Genomic DNA, 9,575 nt, shown 5'->3' on the forward strand with positions numbered 1-9,575 from the left:
AGACTCTCTTTAGCCATGAACATTATTGAAGAACCCATGGTCTTATCTCATGATTGGTGCTTTCTTATATTTCCTTAAGATCTACATTTCGGCATTTCCCATAGATTTCTTTTGGGGGTTTAAATCTTTTATATTTCTCCATATATATTCACTCTCTTTCTCATAACTTTGAGTCCAAAACGTTTTATAGAAAATCCAAAACGTTTAAAAAAAACAGGGAAAACAACGAATGAAGATAAGAAATTTCATTGAGGATTCTATCATCCTCCCAAAAAGATGGTAAAGAACATAGCAAGAATCGAATAAAAAGAAGTTCGTTCATCAACGACTATGGACTGAAGAAGACGAGTTGCTTATAAGGAATATCATTGATTTCAAAACTAAAATCAGAGAAAACCATTATTATATATCTTCCATGTTCAGTTTTGAAATCACGGATTCCTCACAACAAACACACGCAACTCGTCTTTCATTCCACAATCATCGATGAATCAACTTCTCCTCATTCGTTCATCCATGGCTGCTGGTGAAACAACGAAGCGGAAGGAGTTTGAAGATTGACATTGTTTGAGATACTCCATAGTTATGATGGTTAAAGATCTGCTTCTTTTTAGGTTAAGATTGATTCAAAAAAAAAAAGAAAAAAAAAGAGAGATTCTGGCTCTGATACCATAGCTACGAGTGAGTAACAGAGGCGTAGAACAGTGTTTAGGGTTTTTCTGTATATTAATCAGAAGGTTTGTACAAGGAGTCCTTGTCAAGGACATATATATATATATATGGAGACAGAGAGGAAACCCTAGCTAGTTTCCACATTCACGAGTATGAGAGAGAGAATAATTAGCAAAATAATTTAATTCCAAAAAAAAAAAACTCTAATGTAAAACGTAATTATTCAGTCAATATTCACTGTCTCATAATTCAGTCTTTGTAGATTTAAAAAGATTTATTATCATTCAACATATATAGAGATTAGACGCATTACTGATTAACTAGATTAGGAGTGCACGGGTTGAATTTTTTTTTATTTATATTGTAATTTTTATATAAAACCTATAATTTATGTGATTGTTTTTAAAAGTTGTTGTGAATTTTCTTTTATTTATATGCTAAATATGAGGATTTAATATTTTTTTGAGATTTTTAATGATTGTTACACGGATTAACCTAAATTTTTGAAATTTATCAAATCAATCATAATAAACATTATTTCTGTTATTTTTATATATAGTTGCTAGTATAATCGAAAATCACTTTTAATCACAATTTTTGAGATTTTATTGTCTAGATATGGTTAATTAAATATTCTGTGAAGATTTTATTTTATTTTTTTGGAATATCTTTTTTAAAAGGATCTGAAATCGAGATTTAATTAATGGTTACAACGCATATAACCTATAATCTATCAAATAATCAAATAATTAATCTTATAACCTATATTATATAGTCTAAAAAAAGTTTTGTATTTTTTTAGACTATAATTACTTCCGTTTTATTATACAGAGAATACAATATAGTATTTGGCTGGTATGATGGTATCGAAAAGTCAAAAGCATTATGAAAACTCATTCTTTTGACTATGATGAGTCTATCTAGTTCCGATAGCAAAATTATTTATGCAGAGAAATATTGGTGAGAATAACATTGTCAAATAAATAATACGTTTGTTTTTAGTACTCAATAATTTTGATGTAGACAAATAATCTTGATTAACCAATAAAGAAGTGGGTTAGGTGGGCTTTGTGAGCAGTAGGGGGCTTAATAAGCCCATACAATCACCTTAAGAAAGAAAAAACAAAAAGTGTATGACGTGGCAGGATATCATTGGTTGGTAAAAGAGGTTGGCGGGTGAAGTTGTTGGGATGTACCGTCGACGAATCTAGGGTTTGAATGAGCCACCGTGTTTCGATTCTATCATCTCATATCTCACCAGTCTCCGCCGTCATGGCTTCCGAGAAAGAAGCTGCTCTCGCCGCCGCCACTCCTTCCGACGATTCTCCCACCATGTAAAACCCTCCCTCCCTGTTGCGATCTTCTTTTTTTTGTTGCTCATCCTTTCGATTTGTTTCAGTAAAAGGCTTAAAGCTGCGACTTTTTTCCAATGATTAGATGAAATTAATAATTTTTATTTGAATTTGATCTAGTTGTTGTAGCTTTATTGTTCCAATTGCAAAACAAAAGTAATGGGCTGTCCTTTGTGATGTAGTGGTGAAGTTGGTTTTGTTAACTATGTAATGATGGATGAGTACAGTGACTGACTTGATTGAGGTGCTCAGAAGAGTGAAATTGTTGCACAAGTTTAAATTGCAGTATTTTTGTTTAATTTTGTAGTAGTAGTGACTTGAGAAGAAGCTCGTTTTGATTTATATGTTTGTTCATTTCCGTGTAGCCTATTTGTGGATTTTAGTTTAAATTGTTTTTGTTGAGCTGAATTGATGATGTTGTAACATGCAGATTTGACAAGATCATCAGCAAGGAAATCCCATCCACCGTGGTTTATGAGGATGACAAGGTCCTTTTATATTCTATAACCCCTTTTGATACACTTTATCCTATGTTCTGCACATCTAGAGATACTCTTAAGTAGCTAGCTCAGTCTGCTTACCATTTGAAGCATTCTATGAATTTCAAAAACATAAAGATGGCTTCTGCTTGACTATGTTTTTTTAGTTTTTTTTGCTATGATAATGTCAGTGTTAACAACCGAAATTTGTTTCTTAATATCTTTACCACTTTAAAAGTAGTCAGTAGTTTGTATTCATTAACTGTTCCTGGCATGTTTATTAAAATCATGTTGCAGGTTCTAGCTTTTAGGGACATAACGCCTCAGGGTCCTGTTCACATCCTCCTTATTCCTAAAGTGAGGGATGGCCTAACTGGCCTCTCTAAGGTACCTATTTCTTCACTTTGCACCTCTCAAAATTGTACTCTCTCAAACAAAATTCAGACAGAAGTCTAAAAGCATGGCAGTTGTTAGTTAGACTCGATCTCATTAAGAAAACACAATACTAAATAATGTATTGTTCTTCTACTGCAGGCGGAGGAAAGGCACATCGACATCTTGGGCCGCCTTCTCTACACTGCCAAGCTTGTAGCAAAACAAGAAGGCCTAGCAGAGGGTTTCAGAATTGTTATCAATGATGGTCCTCAAGGCTGTATGTATTTATATTATATATAGCTCCACTTCTTCAATTAGCCTTTATCATATTCAACATAATAAAAGAGACATGATGATTGATGTTTCTCACATTCTTCTGGTTTTGTAGGCCAATCGGTGTATCACATTCATGTTCATCTCATTGGAGGACGCCAAATGAACTGGCCTCCTGGCTAAAAGATCATCTTGGAGTGGATTGTTGTCCTGATAATAAGAGTCAGAGGGACGCTTAGAGTTTGCTCCCGTTTTCTTCTACTGTCTCTAATCTCTATAAATAAAATAAAATAAAGCTTCGAACATGACTTTTATGATTGTAATGCAAGACCTTGTTTTATGTTATGAAAAGGATGTTTTTACTATTTTCTCTTCTGGAATCTTGTGCTTGCTTCATTTCTATTGTTGACTCTGTAAAAATTGACTGCGTGTTAAATGTCAATGATAGAAAAAGCTTGTACCTTTTGAGAAACCGGAGAGCCCATCTTTGAGGAATACCAGAGACGCATGAATTGACCATGTAAACGTCAACTATTTCATGAGCATCTAAACATTATAGTTTATAAAAAGGTTGGTAGCGGTCACGTCTTTGCTATTTTCGTGTCTATATAGAGCTTCTCGCTGTCTGCAGAGAAAGATTTGGTTGGTTTTTGTTTGTTTTCATCTGATTCAGCTCTAATCGCACCTGAATGTTCACAACATACGCTAGTTTCACTTTGTCTTTTTAAGTCATCTCACGAGAATCATATCTACTTATCGTACACAAAGTTCATGGCAGAGGAGAAACCAAGTAAGAGCCTGACCAGCAGTAGCAGCAGAGGTTCATTCAAGAACAAGAATCCGTTTAGCCGTGTGAAGGACGAAGAGGACAACAAAAACAAGACAGGATTGTCGATGAGGAAGTCATGGTCCACGGACTCGCTTGGTCTGCTCAGCAACAGCAACCGGTTGGGGAAGACGATCTGTATCTGTGCCCCTACAAAGCATGAAGGCTCATTCCGTTGCAGGCTTCACCGTTCATCAGCCGCAAGCCATGGTGCAGCTGTAATGCAACTTTATCTCCCAAAGCCCTTGCTTTCTTCTCGACGTCTTGATGACCAATAATGTCGGTCTCTTGCTTTGTTCACAAAACCAATAATGTCACATAGTCTCTTGGGTTCCTGATTTTGTTGAAGATTGCTTTTTCTTTCCATTGTGATGTATCCGTCTGCTATTCATGTGTTCATATAATGTATGTTTTGTGTAAACTTCTTTTAGTTATTTTTTTTTGGGTGGTGGAAAAGGTCACGTATATATTCTTGACAAGAGTATCCTTGGAGAATAAGATTGTTAAGAGAGAACACAAAAGTAACAAAATTTGTTTAATGCTTTCATTAGTACACAATGCTACAAGTGTCTGAAGGTTTTCCTTGTTGACATGCAGAAACTAACGGTAAATGACATTCATATATAATGGAACTGATCGTTGATTTCTCCATTTAGCTATGACCAATTCGCAGAGTCTTCACATGCCTCTTGTCATTAAGAACCGCCGAATACCTGAATCAGCAAAAAAGAATAGACAAAACCATAAATTAGATAACATATGCTTGTAAATGAGTTGTGCTACACCCGAACAGCCAATGAAAACCATAGTGGGGTCAGATATATATGATATATTCGGTATGAAAAGCTGAACACAGATACTATACGAATCTAACCAGTAGACTAGATATTAATAATCAGTTAAGCTTAAGATATAACCGATTGACTATGCATACTGATTTGAGCCATTAGGAATACCAATGAGGTCTATAAACACAAGTTAGACTAGCAATGCATTAGTTCAACAGGTTTCAATGTGGGCACGATACAGGTTTAAGCAGCTACTATATATGCTGTTATGTAAACGACCTGTGATGCTTCTCACTTAATTCTAAACTTATTTGTTCTTCAAACATAAGAGAAAGAGTACTGACCGATGCTAGGACATCCGTGGAGAGCCCAGGCTTGCTCTGAGATGTCTCATTTTTAATTGAATTCTTCTGTCTAAACTGGCGAATCACCCTCTGTGGAAAGACTGGTGCTGCTTCAGCATTGCTACCCGATTCTTCCCGAATCTTTCGTTTCTGCCCACCGCAAAAACAGAAACATTACAAACTAAATATCAGGCTAGAGTAGTGAGATTTACAGAGAGAGAAACTAACAATAGAATTCCTCCTAACGAGAAGGCCTATAAGGCTATAAGCCAATTCTAAAAGTTTTGATAGCAAATATAAAGAGATCACAAGCTAATAAATTACAGACAAGCAGACATCGACCATATAAGAAAAGAGTATTTTCTGAATTTACAATATTAGAAAGAGTGAGCACCTTTTCCATTCGTGCATCTATCTCGGTCATGGCACGCGACTTCTCTATTTTGGATAGATAAAAGTCCTTCTCTCTCTTTGCAGCAGAAAGAACCATGTTTAGTTTCTGTTCCCGTATAGCACTTTTGTATGCTGCACAAAACAAAGCAATCCCTTTGTAGATTAGAGATCATATAAAAAGTAAATTGTCAAGAAGTTCAGCAGAGAAGTTGTGAGGTTAACAATACCAATTTCTTCAGTAAGATCATCCCATTTAAATTTGGTCAAGTATTTGATGTTCCAAATATCATAGTATATTGATGACTTCTTTTTCCCCCCTGAGAAAAGAAAACAACAAACATTAATAATCACTCAAGTTTAGATTTAACCTGTTGTCGACTATACATACTGATATGATTCATTAGGAATACCAATTTGTTCTCCATTTAGCATATCTGCAACCCGTTTAGCTACACTTTTCTTAGCAAACTCCACCCACCTACAGTTAATGAACATAATAAGATATTGAAAAACATTACAAAAAGAGTCCAAATTATCAATGTGGAAGAGTGTTTTGAACCCATATCCTTAAACATACCCTTCAGAAAACATTTGCCCACGAAATCCACCAGCCCGCTTGCGGTGCACTTGTGCTTCAGGATCTGAATAGAAATTGACTAATGTATCAGCTAATTTCGAAAATACAGAATGACCAAGACGTGTTTTTTTGACATTAAACAAGGACTCAAAAAGTATAAAAAACCTCACCTTCAGGTGCAAGATAAATCCTTCCAAGTTCTCCAAACTGAGAGAGAATCTGACGAAGTCTAACGTGATCCATGTGTGGTGGGATACGACTCAAGTAGCAAACCCCTCTATTGTCAGCTTTAGAAGCTTCCTTAAGCAATTTCTCTTTCAACTTCTTTTTCTTCCTATCAGCCTTTTGACTACTCTTCATTGTTTCCTTCGACACCTCCTCCTGGGAAATCCCATTCGCAAGCTCGTGTAATTCCTCACTCTGCATCCTTCTTCAACAGCTTCTGAAAATCATCACACAAAAACAATTCTTCAGATGACTAATATACAACAAAGTATGAATTTTTTAAATATCAAATCTACAATTGCATAAATGTGTGGAATTTTCAATTCTTAACTTGCAGATGAAAGAGGCCTTCTCAAACCCTAGACAACAGAATCAACAAAATTTAATTACTGGACCTCCCTCTAATCGGGATTTTGGGAGATGATAATGAAACAAGATGAATCTTCAACAAAAACTTTACCCAAAGTAAGTAAGTAAGAGGAAGCTAGCGACGTCGGCGAACTCTGTTGGGAAGATGAAGAAGACGATGTGTAACTCTTTGTTTAGCTTGTTTTAGGGCTAAATAAATTTCGGTTCATGTACAAAACCGGTATTTCGGTATCTGGTTATTTTTCGGTTATTTAAATACAAACTGGGCACACCCATTTGCACATCCTCTTTTATTTTTTTAGTAATATAAATAATTTAGACCCTCAGATACATTATACGTGTCGGTATTATATTTCCTCTTTGTCATGTTTGGAGATATTTTTTTATTTCACAAAGATTGATGTTTTGTAAATTTTAAAAAGTAATTATTGAAAATATTTAAAATTTTGAATTGTTATTGGTTTAAAATTAAATAATATCTCTTAAGTAAAAAAAAAATATATTTAAACTCAGTAATCATTGTTTTATTAAAATGTGTAAAAGCTTCTAAACATCAATCTTTTAGAGACAGAGAGAATATTGGTTACGTTTTTTTTTCTCTCTTTTTTCTTCCTTTGCTTCTCATTCTCTTTCGATTCAATGAAAACAAGGAAATCAAATACTTTACTCTTGTTTTTCTTCTCAATCCGGTTATGTTTTAAAGTTTTTTATTTAATATATTTGTTTTTTTAATAAATGTATTCTACTATACCTACAGCTTCTAGTTTTATTTTTCTAATATTGCATACATTATATAACCAATATTTATAACATTATAAAATATAATTTAAACACATTTTTTATTAAAAAAATTAGACACCCAAAGATGACTAATAGGAGGATAAAAATTAAAAACAAGAATGTGAAGATATTAATATTATTAAAAGATAGAGATACTCATTTAAATATGTGCAATAGCCATGCTCTTACAAAGGACGTTACAGAGATAACTCCTGATCCTCTTCTATCTTCGTTTGTTGGACTTAGACGATCACACTTCTTCCATATTGAGGATTCCTAGTAGCTATTTTAGTCTTGACTCATTCATGAGACACATTGAAACTTGTAATCGATAAGTAAGCTACTCTCTCATTTCTCACTTTTGATCGATCTCTCTCGTTTGTAATCAAATTAAAAGAAACTTGTCCTAAAAGAAGCATAAACGACAACACAAAAACTTTAACGAGTTCCGGTCTCCATTGATGTGGAAACCCTACATCTCGCCTGGGATTTATACCCCGGAAAATCCACTATATATGTTTATTCATACATTGTCTTGAGGTCCACACAAGTCGTCGATCAATACCGGTTTACTAGAAGAGGTGGTAAAGGAAGGAATGAAAGAAAGAAAATATTAACAGTTGATCTCAAAACCACTATCTTTTTTTTTGGTGTGAAATCTCAAAACCCTTATCTAATGGAGTGATTTAATAATTTGTGTGTTTTAACTTTTCCATATATATATATATCTATGAAATATTGCCCACCATTGTAATTTTAATTTTTTTTAAAATAAGAATAAAGATGTGATTGTCTCTATCGTTAAAATCTGCATCTTAAAACAAAATTTATTTATTTGAGTTGATTGGCTTAACAACAGATCTCCTATAAATATTTCACCAAAGTTCAAACCCCTAGTTAGAGTTTAACATTATACATCAATAGTATCGATTGTTTTGAATACAACAAATATTTGTGTTAAAATGTGGAAACCTCATATTTATTGATCAATTCTACGCTAGTTCTTATTTAAAAAGCATAAACGACGACACAAAGACTTTAACGAGTTCGGGTCTCCATTAATGTGGAAACCCTACATCTGGCCGGGGATTTATACCCCGGGAAATCCACTATATATTATGTATTTTCATACATTGTGTTGAGGTCCACACAAGTAGTGGCCTTTGTCCATATCTGCCAATAATTCATCAATGTCACAGAACTCGGCGGGATTCCGCAGATACGGAAAGTCATAGTCCTCGTTTGTCATCAAATTCCCGGATGTTGAATCGTCTTGACCTTGAGGAGGAGGAGGAATCGGTGTACTTTGCTCTTGTTGTTGCTGCTGAGTATCGACACCATCTTCTTCTTCTTCATTACTGAATAATGCATCAACGTCAAAGAACTTGTCCTCGTCAGACATATCAAGCAAGTCTTCCTGGGTGCTGTTGTCGTTGCTCAAGCGAGTCATGGCCATCTTGGATCTTGAATCTTCATAACCTTGCGGAGGAGGAGGAGGAGGCAGACTCAGCTCTTGTTCTTCATGTTGAGTAACGCCAACATTTTCTTCTTCTAGCGTTGTTGTTGTCATGAGAAACTGGTGTTGTACATAAGCAAAATCATAATAAGGCTGCAGTTGGTGACCTTGAGGAGGAGGAGGGAGAATCGGTGCACTTTGCTCTTGCTGTTGCTGCTCAGTTACGACACCATGTTCTTCCTCATAGTTTAACAATTCATTGATGGGGTTAAAGAACCCGTCTTCTTGGGTCATCACCATCCCGGATCTTGAATCTTGACCCTGCGGAGAAGGAGCAGGAGCAAGACTCGGCTGCTGTTGTTGCTTATCTCCCTCTAGCATTCTTATAAATTGCTGATATGCAGAATCATAATGAGGCTGCAGTTGGTGTGAATCTGGCCGGGCTGCCCAAAACTGCCTTTGATGCGTCCGGTAAGAAGCTAGCGGGCCTGGCCAAAACTGCTGCTGCTGCTGTTGTTGATACGCCAAATCACGAGGCTGCGGTTGGTAAGAATCCAGCGGGGCTGGCTGAAACAGATGTTGTTGTTGATACGCAATATCATGATGAGGCTGCGGTTGATAAGAATCCAAAGGGGCATGCGGTTGATGATACTCGACAGTAGGAGG

At 35.4% G+C, this 9,575-nt stretch overlaps 3 protein-coding genes across 4 annotated transcripts; 2 read left to right on the top strand and 1 right to left on the bottom strand.

The window, feature by feature from the left end:
- On the top strand, positions 1,842-3,520 carry LOC104781549 (adenylylsulfatase HINT1). The gene is made up of 5 exons (XM_010506255.2): positions 1,842-2,006; positions 2,455-2,512; positions 2,801-2,890; positions 3,038-3,155; positions 3,267-3,520. The coding sequence occupies exons 1-5, from the start codon at positions 1,891-1,893 to the stop codon at positions 3,332-3,334; spliced, it is 450 nt and encodes a 149-aa protein (XP_010504557.1). The 5' UTR covers positions 1,842-1,890; the 3' UTR covers positions 3,335-3,520.
- On the top strand, positions 3,607-4,398 carry LOC104781550. Its single transcript, XM_010506256.1, has one exon. The coding sequence runs from the start codon at positions 3,923-3,925 to the stop codon at positions 4,253-4,255; it is 333 nt and encodes a 110-aa protein (XP_010504558.1). The 5' UTR covers positions 3,607-3,922; the 3' UTR covers positions 4,256-4,398.
- On the bottom strand, positions 4,498-6,887 carry LOC104781551 (pre-rRNA-processing protein ESF2). Of its 2 annotated transcripts, XM_019244821.1 has the most exons (9): positions 6,765-6,865; positions 6,636-6,663; positions 6,250-6,521; positions 6,080-6,143; positions 5,913-5,980; positions 5,730-5,819; positions 5,504-5,634; positions 5,110-5,259; positions 4,498-4,690 (listed from the first exon to the last, which is right to left on the bottom strand). In XM_019244821.1, exons 3-9 carry the CDS (start codon positions 6,503-6,505, stop codon positions 4,673-4,675), a joined length of 777 nt encoding a protein of 258 aa, XP_019100366.1. In that variant the 5' UTR covers positions 6,506-6,521; positions 6,636-6,663; positions 6,765-6,865; the 3' UTR covers positions 4,498-4,672. The 2 variants fall into 2 exon arrangements, with proteins under 2 accessions (XP_019100366.1, XP_010504560.1); XM_010506258.2 differs by lacking the exon at positions 6,636-6,663 and having other exon boundaries at positions 6,765-6,887.

The sequence above is a fragment of the Camelina sativa genome, chromosome 4 (genome assembly GCF_000633955.1).
Source record: "Camelina sativa cultivar DH55 chromosome 4, Cs, whole genome shotgun sequence".
Classification (NCBI taxonomy): Eukaryota; Viridiplantae; Streptophyta; class Magnoliopsida; order Brassicales; family Brassicaceae; genus Camelina; species Camelina sativa.